Source organism: Cucurbita pepo, chromosome LG10 (assembly GCF_002806865.2).
Source record: "Cucurbita pepo subsp. pepo cultivar mu-cu-16 chromosome LG10, ASM280686v2, whole genome shotgun sequence".
NCBI classification, from domain to species: domain Eukaryota; kingdom Viridiplantae; phylum Streptophyta; class Magnoliopsida; order Cucurbitales; family Cucurbitaceae; genus Cucurbita; species Cucurbita pepo.
The window spans coordinates 1,634,694-1,652,472 of record NC_036647.1 but is presented as its reverse complement, the minus strand read 5'-3'; the positions used below and the strand labels follow the sequence as shown (position 1 = coordinate 1,652,472).

The following is a 17,779-nucleotide window of genomic DNA, read 5'->3' as shown; positions in this document are numbered from 1 at the left end:
ATATTTAAAAAAATTAATTGATAATTTCTATTTAAGAAGGTAAAGCATCTTAATAAATTCAATAATAAATACAGGTACGTCTCATATACCAAAGATGTTCTCACGTCCAAATTTCTACGTTCTTACAAAACATCCCTCTCATATGCTCTTCCTCGAACAAAACTTAAAATACGCACTTAATCTAAGGTCCAATACTCAAGTCGCCAACGAACATTTAAAAAGATCTAAAACATACTCTTTGAACCCATATTTGTTCGGTTGAAATCTATTACGCACAAAATAAAAAATGGAGGTTAATGTATCACATGTCAAATACTAGCTAAGAAGGGAACATAAAGAATATATATATATAAAAAAGGGACTGGCAGAGTTGTAATGGGAAGGAAACTTTTTCCAGTTAAGTGAAGAAGTTATAAATAAAGGAGTGTTCTTGGAAACCATGTTTGCATAAAGAAACTGTCTTATCTAACCTCAAACAAAACTAAAAGGAAAAGGAAAAGACCCTTTACTCCATGCCTCGCTCTCAAATGGCAACAAAAATGGCCGAGCAGCCTCTGGTTCTGGGAAGAGTGATCGGAGATGTGGTGGATCCCTTCATCCCAACCATTAAAATGTGTGCCACTTTCAGCAACAAGCAAGTCCTCAACGGCCATGAATTCTTCCCTTCTTCCCTCTCCTTCAAGCCCAGGGTTGTCATTCAAGGAGAAGACATGAGATCCTTCTTCACTCTGGTAACCTTAAAATTCCTTTTACCCCTTCTTCTTTCTAAATTTGACCCTTTTTTGTTGTTGTTCTTGCTTAGATCATGGTTGACCCGGATGTCCCTGGCCCTAGTGATCCATACATGAGGGAACACCTTCACTGGTATTTCAGCTACAATCTGCAATAATATCATTCTTTGAGGACTAGAGTTGCAAAAAACATAACTTTCTTGAAAACCCATTTCCAAAAATGGATTTTTTAAAAAGGGTATCTAACAAAATTCGAAATGGTGACCAAATTCTTGTTCTTTTTTTTTTTTTTTCAGGTTGGTGACTGACATTCCAGGAACTACGGATGCTACTTTTGGTAATAGGGTTATTTCCTTTGGTTATCATTCATTAAAAGGGAATGAAATGAAGAGATTTGATGGGTTCTTTTCTTTTTCTTTTTTTGGGTGAGACAGGAAAGGAATTAATGAGCTATGAAATTCCAAAGCCGACAATAGGAATTCACAGGTTTGTGTTTGTTCTGTTCAAACAAAAACGGCGTCGTTCACTCAACCCTCCATCTTCAAGGGATCGTTTCAACACTCGAAGATTTTCAGCTGAGAATGATTTGGGTCTTCCTGTGGCTGTTGTTTATTTCAATGCACAGAGAGAAACTGCTGCAAGAAGGCGATAGATAGAATAATAACAATTGTTCTTATGTTGTTTCTTTTATAAAACCAAATTTCAGTTGATTTGTGTTACAACAACCTAAGTTAAATCTCTATCCTTCCAATTTTATCGGATGTTTCGAAAAAATTATGTTTTTTACATAAATTTTGGTTCATGCAAACATGAGAGGGAGTGTTAGAAAAGGGTAAGAGTTGAGAAGAACAGTGGATGGTTTGAATCATGCAAGAGAATCTCTTTGTACTCTTTGATGTAACGCTTAACACAAGACCTAGATAACAAACTAAATAATGCATTCATGAAAACAAAAAGTTATGCATTTACTCTTTCATATATAATTGAGTTAGTTTGTATTTAGATTTAAATTTGGATTTTTGCATCATCCAAATGCACGTTAACCTAATATTTTTAGTCTAATTTCGAGAATTAGACCGAAAGAAGTATAGCTAGTTTGCCCTAACGAATGAGAATTTTAAGATTTTTAGTGTTGAATACCATATTGGTTGGGGAAGGGAACAAAATATTTTTATAACGGTGTGGAAACCTCTCCATATGTAGGCTGATGGCGATACGTAATAAACCAAAGTAGACAATATATGCTAGCAGTGAGTTTTTGCTATTACAAATGTTATCATAGTCAAACACCAGGCGGCGTGCCCCCCAAAGAGGGGGTGGATTGTGAGTCTCGGAAGCATTCGTGGATGGTGAGATCTCAGAAGCATTTCTTGCATAAAAACTTCTCCCACATGCTCCAAGAGGGGTAGATTGTGAGATCCCAGGAGCATTTCTGGATTGTGAAACCTTGTGTGAAAACTTCTCTCCCGAGCCTCCAAAAGGGGTAGATTGTTAGATCCTAGCAGCATTTATGGATTGTGAGATCCCAGAAACATTCTTTACAATGGTGTGGAAACTTCTCCGCGTTTTAAAACTGTGAGGCTGACAGCAATACGAGTCAAAACAGACAATATTTGCTAGCGATGGACTTGGGCGGTTACAAATGCTAACAAATCCAGACATTAGTGTGCTAGCGAGGCTGCTGGCAAAGGTGGATTGTGAGATCGCAGAAGTCATGCCTTATAAAAGTGTGGAAATTTATCCCTAACATCCGCGTTTTAAAATAGTGAAGTTAACGACGATACATAACGGATCAAAGCGAACAATCTCAACTAGCGGTAGACTGAGAGAACTCTTATAAGTTAATGGTGAAGCAAAAGAGAAATTAAGGGAAGGAATGAAAGAAGGGCGTAAGAATTATAAGTTAATGGGGACTTGGGGATGCGTTAATGGTGAGACGTATAATCTGCAGTAACTTTTTGACGTGCCGAAGTCTAAGCAGTTGTTATTGTCTTTGAAATGTATGAATGGTTGGAGTTTTCATCTAAAAGCAACGCCAAAGGCACAGGCAAAGGCGAAGGCACAGGCACAGGCGCACACAGACGCTGAAAAGGGGCTTAGACATGTGCCATTGCTATCCCATCCATCGCCCTTCCATCCTTTCAACCCCTCTTATCGCCTTAGCCTGTTTGGTCAGTTTGGTACTCTTTTTCTACTTTCTCATCAACCACTTGTCTCACTCTTTCTTTTAACCTCTTTTACCTTCCTTCTCTATTATTCATTTCATCTTTACCACCCTCACCTATCAATCCCGTCTTCCGTATCTCGAAAAATTATTCAACGACCCCTTCATAATATGACTATCGATTAACCATCGAATATAGATTTGAGGTACTTTCTCAATCTACGTCTAATGCCGCAATCTCATTGAATGATTCCTCTTTGTTCTCGATTCCATGGTAAAAAGAATAAAACAAAATGCTCTAAGGGTTGATGACATATGTCTATTATTGGCGTTTTTATTGACTTGACTTGTTTCTCGATATCTCGAAAATTCGTGTATAATTTTAGACATGCCTATATCTCATGAGGGGCATGACTCTATTACTACGTCCCTTCACTTTGGATATTTATGTCCTCGAAACTTTATTTTCTTTTAGGTAATTAGTAAATATCGATCGTGATGAAATGTGTCATGTCTTACATGTGTAAAGTTATATAAACCGAAAATATATTCCTTTTGTTCTCTTTATTTTCAATATTAATTGGTTGCTTGATAAGAGGATTTATAAAGAATTCATATTCTACAAGCAGGGTCAGAAGAGAGGCTTGTAAACGAGAACGAATCGCCAACGACAGCTACATCGTCGTCGTTCCTGTGCCATGTCCACTGTGCATGTGTCGCGTCCGACACCTCAAACTGGCCATGTCCGAAGCTCGCTTCCCTGAATATTGAAATCGTTGGCTTTGGATCGATGTACCTACAAAAGATTAAATTTATTGTAACCATCCACTTAAACTTTTGAGTCAAACGTCGTTGTGTGTTTGAACATAGTATTACTTTTTCGCAAGGCCTTCACGGTTGCCACCGTCCCCGATATTGATATATACCGGAGCGCAATTGTTAGCTTTCCCATCATAAACACGAGTCTGCAATAGCAAAATGATCAAAAGGACGTACGACATATTGAATTCTTACAAATAATGGTATGATTGTTAGAGAAACTTACGAAGCGCTCGTACGCATGGACATGTCCAGCAAACACAACATCGACACGAGCTTGATAGAGCAAAGCTTCCATGGAAGCCTTCATGCCATCAGACTGTTTCTCTCCCTGGTGAGCAGTGTTGGAGTTATACCATGGAGCATGAATAAGCACCACAATCCATGGTGTTTTTGAGCGATCAATCTTTTTCAAATCCGCTTCAAGCCATTTGTACTGAGCTGAATCCGTGTCGAAATCGGTATAAGATCCCAACATGATAACGTGCACGCCCGCCGTGTCGAATGAATAGTAAAGATTGGACGTCGACGAGCTTTGCTCGAAAGGCATGTGCCATCTTGCATTGTATGCTGTGAAAGGCTCAGGATGAACCACTGGTATGTGCTCTACTTCATGGTTTCCTTGAGTCACCATCCATGGCCTTTGGCTAGCCAATGGCTCGACAAGCCTGCCGAACGAGTCCCATAGAGGCTGCACGAAATCGGCATACGCCAAGTCACCGGGTAGTATCAGCACATCATAGGCTGATTTGGCTACATGTTCAAGAGTTGTCTTGGTCCATTCCGTCTGACCAAGATCACCTACCAAGAACATACGTGTAAATTTCATCATACAGAGATATCATATAACAAAATTCACATTAGTTACGTACCAACGACAGCAAATTTAATGGGGAGCTTAGCCGGAGGGGTTTTGAAACTGAACGTCTTGGCCGAGTTCGAGCTGCATCGATAGTAATAAGTCGTGTCGGGGTTGAGAGGACCGATGGTTACTTCATGAATGTCACCAGATCTATATAGTGTATATTTGTATGAAGAAGTAGTTCCATTTACAGCGTTGGCGTAAACTCCAGGGGATGTGCCATATTCCACCAAAGCTGGTGCAGAGTCCTCAGTAATCCATGTTATCCTCATTTTATCAGCCCCCACAAGCGATATATGTACCTGAAAAGTTTTTAAGATGCTTTTAACTCTACATTGGGTCGAGCCAACCATATCCGTTAACAGTGGATTTTAGCTGTTACAAATTGTATCAGATCCAAGCATTGAATGGTGTGCCAGCGAGAACACTCTGCCTCGAAAGGGGTTGTGAGAATGTTATCTATTTAGTTATGGTGAGATATTTGTCTTCTAATAAAATATCAAATATGACATATATGACTAACTATAATTTAATATTAAATATTTTAATAGATAGATTGTAAGGTCCCACATTGATTGGAGAGAGTAACGAGTGCCACCAAATGAAATCGAATTTACTCAAAATCATTCAAAAACATGTTTTTAATTATTTAAAACAAATTTAATGTTTTAAATTTTAAACGTGCGATAAATATATGAGTTCAAGAACACGAAGAACAGTTATTGGAACTTTAGTTGTTTGGTTGGTAATCTAATATTTTGAAATATTATTTCTCCAATCCAAAGTAACATTTTTTAAAATTCCTTTTATACCCTTCTCTTCATCTCTCCAAACAAATGTCTTACTGTTTTCCCCTCCCTCTTAATTTAACGACACAAAAAATGAGGTCCAAAGAAGAAAATAAATACCTGTTCTGGAGCGTCGGATTCGAGATCTAGACGGCGAGGAACGATTACATTCGGGCGAGGTGGCGGCCGCTGATAAGACAAAACAGAACAAAACAGAGAAGCGAAGGCGATGGCGGCGATAGTTAACGCCGCCGTATACGACGGCGTTTTCCTCTGCGAATCCGTCATTTTAGAATAAACAGAGCAGTTTTTGAATGATGGATTTTGTATAACGTCGAAGGGTTTTTATATGAAAACGACGAAGATCTTTCATTTCGATTTTATTTTCGTCTCATTCGAGGCAGGTCCCGTATAATTCCGATACGAGCATATTCAATCTTATAATTGGTAAGAGTTCTACACCACACCAAACAACTACCATACCATATTTATTCAATATTATCTCAAATTAAAAATAAAATCACGAGAAAATTTCATCCGTGTCAATCTTTAACGGGTGGAAGTTGAAAGTTATAATGTCTGAACTTTGACTTTAAAATCATTTATATTTTCGACTGCTTCCATATTAGTATGTATTTAATGACATTAAATTGATTGTACAAGAATGGCATGGAAACTAGATACTCTAGTCATACGTGCCATATTAATTCGATTCTCTTATTACTTAATTAATAATATATATTTTAATTAATTGAGTTATATAATTCAGATTTAACATTTATATTTATACTGACTGTATTATTTCATTATCTTGAATTACTTTTAAAAGTTTAGACGGATTTTGTTCTCGTTCATATATTTTTTTAAGAGATTATTTAATATAGAATTGATCTATATTATTAATATAATAAAATTATCGACTTAATTTAAGTCATCAAATATAGGACATTTAATTAGAATGTATTTTTATTTGGTACAAAATTTATTGGCTCGCAAAGTCAGTTTCTGTGTGCCAAATTAGTCAACGGAAGAGATGAAATGTTCGACCGCCCATAAGTGGTCTGTTCTGCAACCAAACCCAGTTCATACTTTACATTTTTAAAAATTTTATTATTACTTCAAAAGCTTTTTTTTAAATTTTAAAAAATACTCCTGATCTAAAAAGGAAGTTTAAAAGTATCTTCATTTTAGTATCTAAAAAGGAAGTTTAAAAGTATCTTCATTTTAGTAACAGCCCATAAGTGGTCAATCAACTTGTATATATATATTTTTTAATTAATTATTATTATTATTATTATTATTATTATTATTTTTTGCTTGTTTCATTAGTATTCCATTAAGGTATGGCAACCCTAAACCCAATCGGGAAAAAAATGAACAGTTTATTTGTTGGGAAGCTATACATTAAGTGAGTGGGTTAATCTGACACGTTAGAATTGGTTATCCCTTACGGCACCAAAAATGAGTATTGAAGTTGCAAAATCTAAATGGCCTACCCTCAACTATAGCATATTTGGATTCAATGAAAAGAGTTCGGTTTCGATTAATTCGTGCAAGTCCCTAAAAATGTAGAAGAAGTGGCCAACTTCTACCAAAGCTTTACCCACTTTCATATTTGATCGAGAAGTTGGCGTCAAAGAGAATTAAAGATTTTTTAAAAAATAGTTAAATAAACAATATTAAAATAGTATTAGTAAATGTTTAATATTTTTAATTAATTTAAAATTATATTTTTTATATAATTATTTACTAACTAACCCATTGATATATTTGAAAATTAATGTTAAATGTTAAAAATAATAATTAAAATAGGCTAAGTTAGTAGTTTAATCCTTGAGGCATATTTGGTCCTTTATAAAAGGGTTTTCTTAGTTCAATTGATGGGTTGTCTATCAAGATGCGTGTTGCATAATTGTGGTGATGATGCAAGCATATGATGTGGCATGCTAAACAACAATTAAAGTGACACGTAGCAAATTGATGACGTCCCTCAAACCCAATTATCATTCTTTTTTTTTGTTTGGGTGAGATGACAAACTTGCTGGCCGACACATTCGCAAGTGATGTGGTGGACCAATGGAAAGAAATCCATGGCAATATTGACATGGAGAGAAGTGTGGCTATCGATTCACCAACGTATAGTAATGCAAAGGGCTAAATACATTGGAAGGTTAATGTGACGGTCATGTTTATCGAAAACATGTTGGTTGCATACAAAATTTTTATTATTACTGTTTTTATGATCTTCATAATGTATAGTTTCTTTATTGTATTTTCTAAGTATATAACGTTTCGGCTAATATAAGAAGATACGACTAGTTATGTAATGTGTTGCACTTTGTTTGTAGTCATATAAAGTAATGTGTTATCTTTTGTTTGTAGTCATATAAAGTTCCTTTTGTTTTCTAAATCTTTCTTATAAAAAACGAGGCAAGGACTTAAAGCCGAAGTTGCCCGAGTTGCCCGAGTAAACTTGACATCTTTCTTCTAAGAACGGGATAAGGACTTAACCATANCCAAAAAAAAAAAAAAAAAAAAAGGTGTGATTGCGACCTGCACCAATGCTTCAGAACCCTGAAGATGAATATTGGTTGGCAATTACGAACACACGGGGACATTTGCAACTCTCGAGATAATGATAAAACATTAGGCAAACTAAACCCATCAATGATCAAAGAAGCTCAGTCACTTCAATTGATCAGACCCCCTCAGAATTTCTAATTTAGCGTTGGTTTTATGTTCTAAAATGAGAAATATATGCTATGAAGTTCGAAGCTCGATGGATTTCTGCAGAGAAGAAAGACGAACACCATTCAATGGAAGTAAAGATCAATACTTTCAATTCTCAAACCAAAAGGGAAAAAAAAAACTGAAAACCTTTTTTTACAAAAAAACCCATCTTCCACACTTATTTTTATATCGTAGCGAGAGAGATAGAGGAGGAGAGAGCAGCAGCATCTTCATCATCGAGTGCGACGGTGAACGGGAACAGCTGAGAGAGAGCTCGACGGCGGGAGAGGTGATTGGATATTCTGCCAGCGAGAAATTTGCTCTCAATCGTCACGTCGTAGAGTTGTAAGGGCCTAAGAAATCGATCAAATCCTCTCCAGTTTATCGGCTTTGACGATGGGGTTCGCTCTAGCGATCTCCTCCCTTCCGATTGACTTGAAATCGAAGGTGCACCCGTGTTTCTCCGGGTACCTATGAGCCCCACAGAAGGTAGTTCCGCATCTGCATCTGAACCCGGTCAAACCCACCTTCTTACGGCACGATGAACAACGGTTCGGGTTCGGGTTCGGTTGGTTCGTAGCCTCAGATCCGACCGCCGCAAGGGCGGGGATGGTCAGTTCTGTGGTGGCGTCCGGCGAGGACTCGGCGACAACAGGAGGAACGGGAGGAGGATCGATTGAGGAAGAGGAGGGTGAAGGAGATGATGAGGCCGAGAGAGCGGCTTCGATGGTGGATTTGGTGGAGGCTTGTTCTTGTTCTTTAAGGCGGATGTCTCTGTAACATTTGGAGCAGAGATCCATGGTAGCTGGGCTACCGAAGAAGCCGCAATTATTGGCGCAGAGACGGTGGCCTTCAGGTGCTTGGCATCGGTGCTCTTCCGCCATGCTTTTCTTCTTCACAACCTCGCGCTTTCGGATTTACAGCGGAAAATCTCCACCTCTACGAGATCGGATTTCGCAGTTTCCGACCGCGTTTTACAGATCTGGAAAAAGTAAGCCCTAAAATTAGCAAATCCAGAACGAAAAAAAAAAATCGAAATCAAACGTTCGTTCACACCAACGGAGGTTACGATCATATAATCAGAATCATCAGAAAACCGAGTAGATCAATAAGATCGATTAGCGTAGCCGTTCGGTCGTCGAGAACAATAGAAACAAACAGGGAGGAAGGAATCACATGAAGAAGATTCTAAGAATCAATAAAATCATAGAAATCTCATTTCTATACACCCTAGAAATGAACAGATTCTCGAATTCAGCCGATTCAAAATTTACCTAAACTTTATCATCCAACATACAACATCATAAACCAGAACAGAAACTAAAGAAATCGGAAAAAATGAAACGAACAGCAACGTGGGAAGAAAGTGTACCTGAAAAGCGAAGGGGATTGAGGGTTTTCTTCGAAACGGATTGAAGATAAAAAAGGAAGAAGAATCTTAACAATGAAGAATCTACAAAAGAGGTCAGAGAAAATGAAATTAGGGGAAAGAGGGAGAGAGGGAGAAGTAGAAACAACGAAACCGGACAAAATAAAAATAATTAGACATCTTTTTTTTTAAAATAAAAAATAAAAAATAAAAAAAAGTAAGAAATAAAAATCGGGAAAGCCAGGCTGGAAGCAGCCGAAATGGAAGTCTAGCCAGCCCAATATACCACGACGATGACGAGACAAAGACCGTGAAATATTGGACGAATTTACAATTTTAACCCCTAAATATCCACTCTAAATATCTTCTCTAATTAAAATCACATACCAAAACTAATAATTTTTCCATTTAAAATCAATTCAAAATAAAAAATTATTCAAAGAAAGTATAAAAAAAAGGAAAAATTGTGTATTTTATTATAATATTTATGGTTAATCGATAAACACATTTTCAATAATATAATTTAGATATAAATTACAATAATCAATAAAAGTATTCATTTTAGTATGATTTACATCGTCAATTGTTCTATGAGTTTAGTCAATAATTTCGTTTATGTCTTTATATAAATCACGTAGCATTAACTATAACAATTTTGACAATTAAATATTTGTGTGGTCATAAAATTAAAAAATATATTTTTTATGAAGAAAAAATTGAAAATTAGAAGCTTCCATTACCCCTAGTAAAAATTATTTTAACTTTTGGTTTAGTGAATTACCCTTTTAAAAAAGTTAGGCCGGTGATAAATATTAAAATTAAATATTCATTCAATGAAATTAGGTACGAAAAAAAGAAGAAAAAAAAAACAGTCGAAGACCAAAAATAAAGAAAATCATGAATAAATAAATTTAATTAAAAATGAAAAGCATATGCATGAATGGGCGCGCGGGCGCGCGTTAGCAGATAAGTTCGGGGGAAGAATGATATTCGTTTGCGGTGTCAGCAGCGGCGCAGGATACGGATGAGAGAGAGGCCGTTGTAATAAGCTAATAATTTTGTTTTTTAATTTAATTTTATATTTATTATATTAATTTATTTTTTCAAAGTTTAAAATATGTTTGGAATATATTAAATTAAAGTTTAAAAATCTTATTCATCCATCGCGTATCAAAGTTTTTAAAGATATTTTAGATATAAATTTTAAAATAAAATAAAAAATAAAATTGTAACTTAAATAGTGCTCGAGATTGAACTGCCATATCGAAGGTAATAGTGGCGTCCAAGTAGGATGGTGATATTTATTTTATGTCGCCATTTAAGACTATTAAGAAGCTGTTAGAGATTCGGACGATAATTGTGACGAATAATCCTATCTTGAGGATAAGATTATTAAGAAGAACTTAAAAATAATTGGTGATATATACCTCCATCAATTGAACTATACTCATATTGATATGTTATTGAAATACTTTATATATTATATGCATTAAACTATATTTCATCATTCTACGTATAAATTTTATTTTATCGCGGTAAAAGTGAGATGACAGAAATAAAATAAACTTCTTCGATAATTTAGAATTATATATATATATATAAAAAGAGTAAATAATACTCCAAGAGCCTCAAGAGTCTGTCCCGCTCGACCTTGTCCTGTTGACACACGAGGCACATCTTCACATACTCAGCAACGTCGTCTGGCATGCCGGGCCAATAGTACTCCCGCTTTTGCAAGGCCTGGTGGTCAACGGCGGATGGGGACATGAAAGAAAATTGACGGACAGGATGGGAGTTGAGCGTCAAATACGTTTCAATCTCGATCCATCCAACCTTAAAGGATATTTTCGTAAAAAGCACTCTCTTATAAAATATCATAAACTGTTGCGGATGAATTGGCATTAGCCACCAGCCGGGGATTTTACCTTCGATCTCGACTTCAATGGATTCTTCGACACAGTCACCGTCCGAACCTCCGGCAGCCTCTTCTCCTCATCCACCTCCAGCTACAACAGTCTCCTCCGCCACAACTTCCGTTGCAGCTCCACCGCAATCATCCCCAAATGCAAACCCTAATATCAATCCGAGTTCATTCCAAAATCAGAACCCCAATTCCAAGGCCTCAACTCCTCTGCCCAACCAGCCGTCACAACAGCAACAGTCTCTCCCCACTTCACAGCAAGTAACTAGGCCTTCCACCGCATTGTCTGGAACTTGGCAACCGCCCTCGCATTTCTCTCATTTTTCTTCTCCTTCGCCTTCTGCTTCGTCTGGAGTTCCTTCACCTCGCCCTGTTGCTGCTTCTTCTCCAGCCCAAAGGGGCGGCATCGCCATTGGGGTTCCAGCTCACCAGCCAACTCCTTCTCCTCAGCCTGCTTCATTTTCTGCATCTTATGGCCAGCACTTTGGTGGGTTGGGCCGAGGTGGCGTCAGCATGTCGGAACCGGCCTCCAATGCAACTCCTTCCCAGGTGTGTTTTTCTCCATCATTTTACATATATAACGACCGTAGAAGTAGACTTGAAGAACTTTAATTATAGACTTTAGCCTCTTTTGTTATGTTGTACACTGATAGTCTGCTAGCAACTTTTTTTTTTTTCCATGATTTGGCCACCTAAATTTTGTGAAAGTCAAAGTAATCGACTTGTATAGAAAGTAACAAGATGAGGGATACAACAACAATTGAGTAACATCATCTATTTTGTTAAATATGAATGATAAGTTAATTAGTGTTCGAGGTAAATGGTACAATTCTAATAGAATGAATCTAAACTGACTACTAGTCAGTGTCAGATGTGGCTATAAAAGTAATTATATAGTGGGGCAATGCTGGTCTGAAGATTCAAAGTCTTGGGATTTTGGGTTTAGAAGAAGTCTTACGGAGGTAGAGTGCAGGGAAGAGGCAGATCCTATCCATTCTTGTGGCCACTAGCCTTTTGACGAGGGAAGATTACAAAAGTTGGTCCCTCCATCAAATTGGGAAGCTTTCTGTTAAGTCACTGACTCCAGCTCTCGGTAACGGTAACAACTGCTCTGCTTTTGATCCAATTCTGATTGACATCACATGGAAAGCCAACGTGCCTAAGGAGGTTAAAGTTTCTCTCAGGACATGCCTCCAGGAAAACGAAGCACTAACAATTTGATCCGAAGGAAGAATTCAGAGTTATGCTTAGCGCTCAGCTGGTGTGTTATGTGTAAAGGTGGGCTGGAAATTCATGAGCATCTGTCTTTTCATTGTGACATTACTCGAGGCCTTTGGGGCAAGCTTTTTCAGATTTTTGGTTTGCAACGATGCCTCTCAAACTCCATTAGTAAGGCTGTCATTCAATTGGGATGTGGGAACCCCTTTTCTGGAAAGAGTTATCTGGACAAATGCTTTCATGGCTCCGTTATGGAGGATTTGGCTCAAGAGCAGTCAAAGGATCTTCAAAGAGAAGTACATGAGTTCGGAGGGAATTTGGGATTCTATTCAACTATTTGCAACCATCTGGTGTATTTCGAATTCATTTTGCAATTATGACTTTGTGCATATTCTTACCAATTGGGCTTACTTTTTGTAACCCGTTGGTCTTCAGGGGGGTTTCTCATCTCCTTTAACAAGTTTTATTACCCTGTTGTTTCTTTCGATTTTCATTATATGGTAGCGGTTTCTTGTAAAAAAAGTAAATATATTTAAAATGTACACATTCTTGCACATCAAAACCATAAGTTAGTTGCTTCAGTTTTTCTATTTCATTTCCCACAACCTGCAGTTTTTTCTTTTTGGGTTTAAAATACTGCTATGGAAGGATAAAAGTAAAACAAGAGAAAGAAAGTTCCCTCCTTTTTAACAAAGAATATTGACATTCTGAAATTAATGTTCTGGTAAACTAATCCTACCATCGAGGTATGAGTAGACATACAGAATTTGTAACAAAATTTGTTTTCTTTCCTTTCCTTTCCACCATCTGTAACTGGTGTTGAAAAATAGTGATTCAGGTGTCCTGGTATAAACTTTTTGTAGCATTTTATATGCATAGTTTATCGTTTGCATCATACTCATATGCTCTTCTGATTGGATTAATTGTCTGCTACTTTATTTGATGGTTGTTTGGAACATGTAGGTGAGACCTCCTATGCAAGGAATGCAGGGTTTGGGAATGTTGGGATCAAGTGGTTCTAGTTCTCATATGCCGCAGAGACCAGTGCAATCCTCTCTCAGGATGCCATCTACCCCAAACTCAACTGCCCAAGTTAGTAACAACTATCTAGCTGAAAAATTGATTATCGATTATTAATATTCTGTTTGGATCCACGCGTTTGGTTAAAATGTTGCTGCAATCAAATACGTATTTCGAAGCTCATAGTCACAAACAAAATTTTCATCTATTTTGGGAAGCCGTGGGTTGTCTCAATCCACTATTATTTTGTGCTCATTTCTTGATTCTTTAAGATCTTCAAAATCTTCATATTACAAAATCGTGATGGCAATTGCTTTTGCATGCTATAAACAACTCATGACCCAATTAGTTTATTCATCTTTTGTTGGAACGGTAGTTGTTGAAGATAGTGGACTTCTCATTTGGTTAGGTGAGAGATTGTGTTACATTTAGTTTAGGTGGGAAAATGTTCAGTTTGTATTAATGTGCATTATGGTGGTATATGTCTTAACTGTGTGTTTGTCTAGCTTTTATATTCAAATACATTTTCTTCTTCTTGCTACCTCTGTCCAAGTGGATTCTCTATGAAGAACTTTATTTTATTAAACTTGCGCCTTTCTTACTAAATTTTGTTAACTTTTCCAAATTTTAGAACTTCCAAGGCCATGGACTCTTGAGAGTTCCATCAGCAAGTTCTCCAAGTTCTTCATTGCCAAACACATCACAAGGTATGCAACCCTCCAATCAGCCATGGTTGCCATCTACCTCACAAGGAAAACCACCACTTCCAACACCTTCATATAGACCACAGGCAAACTCACCTGCTTTGCAACAAAGATCACATATCCCTCAACAACAGAACCATCCCTTAATTCCAGCTTCTCAGCAACAGCAAATTTCATCAACCCCTCAGCAACAACCTGCACAATCACATCAGCAGCAAGAGCATTTTGCACAACAGTTTCAACCATCAAGGAGTTCACAAGGCTTACCACATCAACAACAGGCTGCAAGAGCTCAGGGGCCAGCAAACCCGAAGGCTTCTCCTCTTGCACCTTCACAAACTAGTAATACACAGACAATGTCCCAGAGCAGAGCTGTAAGCGCAGAAACTGAAGAACCCTGTAGTAGAATTCTCAGCAAAAGAAGTATTGGCGAATTGGTTAACCAGGTTAGTAATTAGCTTTTCTTTTCTTGTGAAGTTGTTGTTGGTGACAATAATTTGGATTATGGTGCATAGTTGATAGGATAGAGATTAAATAATTTCTGAAGTCAAATATGCTCTTAACTTATTTCATGCAAATTTTATTCGCCTTTAATTTTGGTGTTGGGTCTCCAGTCCTATATTTTACTTCTGATTTATGGAACTTTCTTTGCGCAGATTGATCCATCTGAAAGATTGGATCCTGAAGTGGAAGATTTACTTGTTGATCTAGCAGAAGAGTTTGTTGAATCAGTGAGTAATTAAATTTAACGTTATGTTCATTAGAATATTTTATAGTTTCTCATTATTATTATTCCTTAATCGCTCCAATGGATTAGATTTTGGTTTTTCACTCTTAAAGATCTCATTTTACCCAACAAGGATGAGAAATGGACTATCCTCTTAAATGGGTAATAAGAAAGGATGGATTGGAAATCATTCTTCAAAATTCATTAATGTTTTGAACTACGTTATTAATAGTTTTCCTTACTTAAGTCACTGATAGGAATGCTATTAGGCATAATTAGACATTTTAAGGTATAATAGTAATTAGTTAGGGAAGTTGTTAGGGTGATTGTTATTAATAGAGGAGGTGGAAAAGGATGAAGGTAGAGAATTGTTTAATTGATTGATTTAGACTTGAGTGGTTTCTCAAGAGGGGAGGTTCCAAGTGTCTCAAAACATGGGGGAGTCATTGAATTCCATTATCTTTTATATTTCACTATATTAGGGTTCTATCAGTCTTAAGCTAGGTTGTTGTTGTTCCAAGGTTTTGTTGGATGTTTGAGTATATTAGAGATTGGATGCCCAAGGATGTTCAATGTTGGATAGTGGGTTTGGTTGTTCGTACAATCCCAAGAGCTGTACAGGAATCATAGATGGCAATGTTAACTTTCAAATCATGTTTAGCTAGTATTTTCTCATGATAAATTGAATATTTCATTACGTGTAGTTTAAATTATCATAATTATTTATCTACTACCTATCGGCTATCCTCAGCAAAAGGAGGAGAGAGAATAGAGGGAGAGGGAAAGTGGGGTCCTTTTGAATCCTTTGAGGCTATCCCATCAAGTCCCTTGAATTTCAATGGGAATGGAAAATGCATTTTAAGAGTAAGAGTGGTGGTTTTATGATGCAAGACATGCCAAGGTGTAGAAACTACCAAAGCAAGAGACCAATTGAGGCTTGAACTTGGGGTGGATGAAAAGATATTCATAATAAAAATAGTATGCCTGTAAGAAACTCTCATTCAAGCATATAAATATTGCAACATATAAAATGATGATAGGAATTTTCCAACCATATTAAGAAATATCATACTTAATTTTGCGCCAGTTTTGTTCTGAAAGGAATCTCCATAGCCATTAGCTATTTTATTGAGAAGAGCAATGTTTTTGTATTCAATATGTTGGCCAATGCCAAGGGAGCCCTTTAGATTTAAGAAGGCTAACTTTTCTCCAAAGAACAAAATAGGAGTCCCGAGAGGCATAAATCTAGTAAGGGACCAGATATCCTCCCAAGGTATCCTCATTTGAGGTTTGGGAACCCAAGAAAAGGAACCCCCTTCACTTGAGGCATCTTCCTAAAAGATATTTCTTAGAATCTTTTCAAAATGGCAAAGCTGTTCACCACTTCACTGATTTTGGCATATTGAATAGGGGCATGTAATAGATTGAGAGGTTGCATGTATATACATATATCCACCTATGATGCTTCTGAAATGTTCTTTAAAGGTTAATACGATTGTAAAAAGTTATTTTAAGGTCTTACTGAAATCTTTTGAGGGTGCATCTGAAAAATAGCGAATATTTGGAATTGATCAATTTGGACTTTCTGTTGAATCATTTGAGGGTGCGTCTGATATGTTTATGTTGCCATACTTCCCCTTAGCTTGTTATTAATTAATACCTTTTCTGGTTGTTTGTGCAGATTACGACATTTGGTTGCTCATTAGCAAAGCATCGCAAATCAACCACATTGGAAGCAAAAGACATCCTTCTACATCTTGGTTGGTTATTTGCTACCGGACAGCCAATAGCTATGTTTAAGACTCGAATCTTACAAATATATTGTTTGCTCATTATTGACTCTCTCTTCTACTTCTACGCAGAAAAAAACTGGAATATAACACTTCCTGGGTTTTGCAGTGACGAGATTAAGATATTCAGAAAACCGGTACATATATAATTGGTGGCTAGTATCTGTAGTGGCAGTTGTGCTAATAACTTTCTTCTTGTCAATGGTGGTCAAGCCTTAAAGAATTGAACTTTCTTTCCTCATAAAATTTATCTGAAATTTTTGCAGCTTACAAATGATACTCATAGAGAGCGTCTTGCAGCAGTGAGTGGCCCCTCTCTATTATTTATGGCACTTTTGAAATGTGATGTTACGGTTCATTCAATGTCAAATCCTGTTTTTTCCTGGCAGGTCAAAAAGTCTATTGTGGCAAGTGAGATGGCAAGTACCAGGAGTTCTGCCGGACAGGCCGCTGGAAATACCAAAAGCAGTCTGGCAAAAACACCTGCAGTTTAGCATGCTCACCAAAAGCTCCAGCTATGTGAATTTGTATGAGGTATATACTGATGGTACTGGAATCGAGAAGGTATGCAAGTTGTTTGTGGCTAGCATATAAAACGTGTATCAGCAGGTGCTGATATTTGTAACTTGTATTGACATACAGGAAGTGTCATGATTTTCGACGGTGAAAGATTGAAGATTGAGAATTGCGCTCCATTGCACGTCTGTAAAGGTAGAGAGGCTAATGGTTTGTTCAATGCCTTTAATCTTTAATTTGTCAAAAGGAGAAGGTTGGAGAATCATTTTGACACTGTTCTGGCTACTCTAATCTTGAAAAGATATTTTTGTTAACCTGTGCAAATTTTTTAGTGAATTATGTTATGACTGCTTTAGTGGCTCTGACAATTGATCCAGAATTAGTTAGTCTATTGCCGGCAGGACATGCCTCAACTTCAAA

The 17,779-nt window shown here is 37.0% G+C and overlaps 4 protein-coding genes across 6 annotated transcripts; 2 read left to right on the top strand and 2 right to left on the bottom strand.

Annotated features, from left to right (window-relative positions):
- Positions 1-512: 512 nt before the first annotated feature.
- On the top strand, positions 513-1,414 carry LOC111804434 (protein TERMINAL FLOWER 1-like). Its single transcript, XM_023689239.1, has 4 exons — positions 513-731; positions 803-864; positions 1,028-1,068; positions 1,166-1,414. The coding sequence occupies exons 1-4, from the start codon at positions 513-515 to the stop codon at positions 1,381-1,383; spliced, it is 540 nt and encodes a 179-aa protein (XP_023545007.1). The 3' UTR covers positions 1,384-1,414.
- Positions 1,415-3,429: 2,015 nt separating this feature from the next.
- LOC111804134 (probable purple acid phosphatase 20) lies at positions 3,430-5,665 on the bottom strand. The gene is made up of 5 exons (XM_023688832.1): positions 5,485-5,665; positions 4,587-4,878; positions 3,941-4,515; positions 3,772-3,860; positions 3,430-3,691 (listed from the first exon to the last, which is right to left on the bottom strand). The coding sequence occupies exons 1-5, from the start codon at positions 5,650-5,652 to the stop codon at positions 3,508-3,510; spliced, it is 1,308 nt and encodes a 435-aa protein (XP_023544600.1). The 5' UTR covers positions 5,653-5,665; the 3' UTR covers positions 3,430-3,507.
- A 2,459-nt stretch (positions 5,666-8,124) lies between these two features.
- Positions 8,125-9,630, bottom strand: LOC111804410 (zinc finger A20 and AN1 domain-containing stress-associated protein 6-like). Of its 2 annotated transcripts, none has more exons than XM_023689205.1 (2): positions 9,467-9,630; positions 8,125-9,076 (listed from the first exon to the last, which is right to left on the bottom strand). In XM_023689205.1, exon 2 carries the CDS (start codon positions 8,976-8,978, stop codon positions 8,460-8,462), a length of 519 nt encoding a protein of 172 aa, XP_023544973.1. In that variant the 5' UTR covers positions 8,979-9,076; positions 9,467-9,630; the 3' UTR covers positions 8,125-8,459. The 2 variants fall into 2 exon arrangements, with proteins under 2 accessions (XP_023544973.1, XP_023544974.1); XM_023689206.1 differs by lacking the exon at positions 9,467-9,630 and adding an exon at positions 9,369-9,460.
- A 1,716-nt stretch (positions 9,631-11,346) lies between these two features.
- LOC111804239 (transcription initiation factor TFIID subunit 12) lies at positions 11,347-17,750 on the top strand. Of its 2 annotated transcripts, none has more exons than XR_002816489.1 (9): positions 11,347-11,933; positions 13,566-13,694; positions 14,254-14,772; positions 14,983-15,057; positions 16,735-16,813; positions 16,916-16,980; positions 17,110-17,145; positions 17,233-17,407; positions 17,486-17,750. XR_002816489.1 is itself a non-coding variant. In XM_023688970.1 (9 exons), exons 1-8 carry the CDS (start codon positions 11,406-11,408, stop codon positions 17,335-17,337), a joined length of 1,536 nt encoding a protein of 511 aa, XP_023544738.1. In that variant the 5' UTR covers positions 11,347-11,405; the 3' UTR covers positions 17,338-17,377; positions 17,486-17,750. The 2 variants fall into 2 exon arrangements, 1 of the variants encoding a protein (XP_023544738.1); XM_023688970.1 differs by having other exon boundaries at positions 17,233-17,377.
- The last annotated feature ends 29 nt before the right edge of the window (positions 17,751-17,779 follow it).

Bases quoted from the DNA above. Each gene is read 5' to 3' on its own strand.
- LOC111804434 (XM_023689239.1), top strand. From the start codon at position 513: ATGCCTCGCTCTCAAATGGCAACAAAAATGGCCGAGCAGCCTCTGGTT. The intron at 732-802 runs GTAACCTTAAAA...GTTCTTGCTTAG, and splicing joins TGAGATCCTTCTTCACTCTG to ATCATGGTTGACCCGGATGT. The intron at 865-1,027 runs GTATTTCAGCTA...TTTTTTTTTCAG, and splicing joins ATGAGGGAACACCTTCACTG to GTTGGTGACTGACATTCCAG.
- LOC111804410 (XM_023689205.1), bottom strand. From the start codon at position 8,978: ATGGCGGAAGAGCACCGATGCCAAGCACCTGAAGGCCACCGTCTCTGC.
- LOC111804134 (XM_023688832.1), bottom strand. From the start codon at position 5,652: ATGACGGATTCGCAGAGGAAAACGCCGTCGTATACGGCGGCGTTAACT. The intron at 3,861-3,940 runs GTAAGTTTCTCT...TTGCTATTGCAG, and splicing joins TCCATGCGTACGAGCGCTTC to ACTCGTGTTTATGATGGGAA. The intron at 3,692-3,771 runs GTAATACTATGT...AATCTTTTGTAG, and splicing joins CGTGAAGGCCTTGCGAAAAA to GTACATCGATCCAAAGCCAA.
- LOC111804239 (XM_023688970.1), top strand. From the start codon at position 11,406: ATGGATTCTTCGACACAGTCACCGTCCGAACCTCCGGCAGCCTCTTCT. The intron at 11,934-13,565 runs GTGTGTTTTTCT...TGGAACATGTAG, and splicing joins CCAATGCAACTCCTTCCCAG to GTGAGACCTCCTATGCAAGG. The intron at 14,773-14,982 runs GTTAGTAATTAG...TTCTTTGCGCAG, and splicing joins TTGGCGAATTGGTTAACCAG to ATTGATCCATCTGAAAGATT.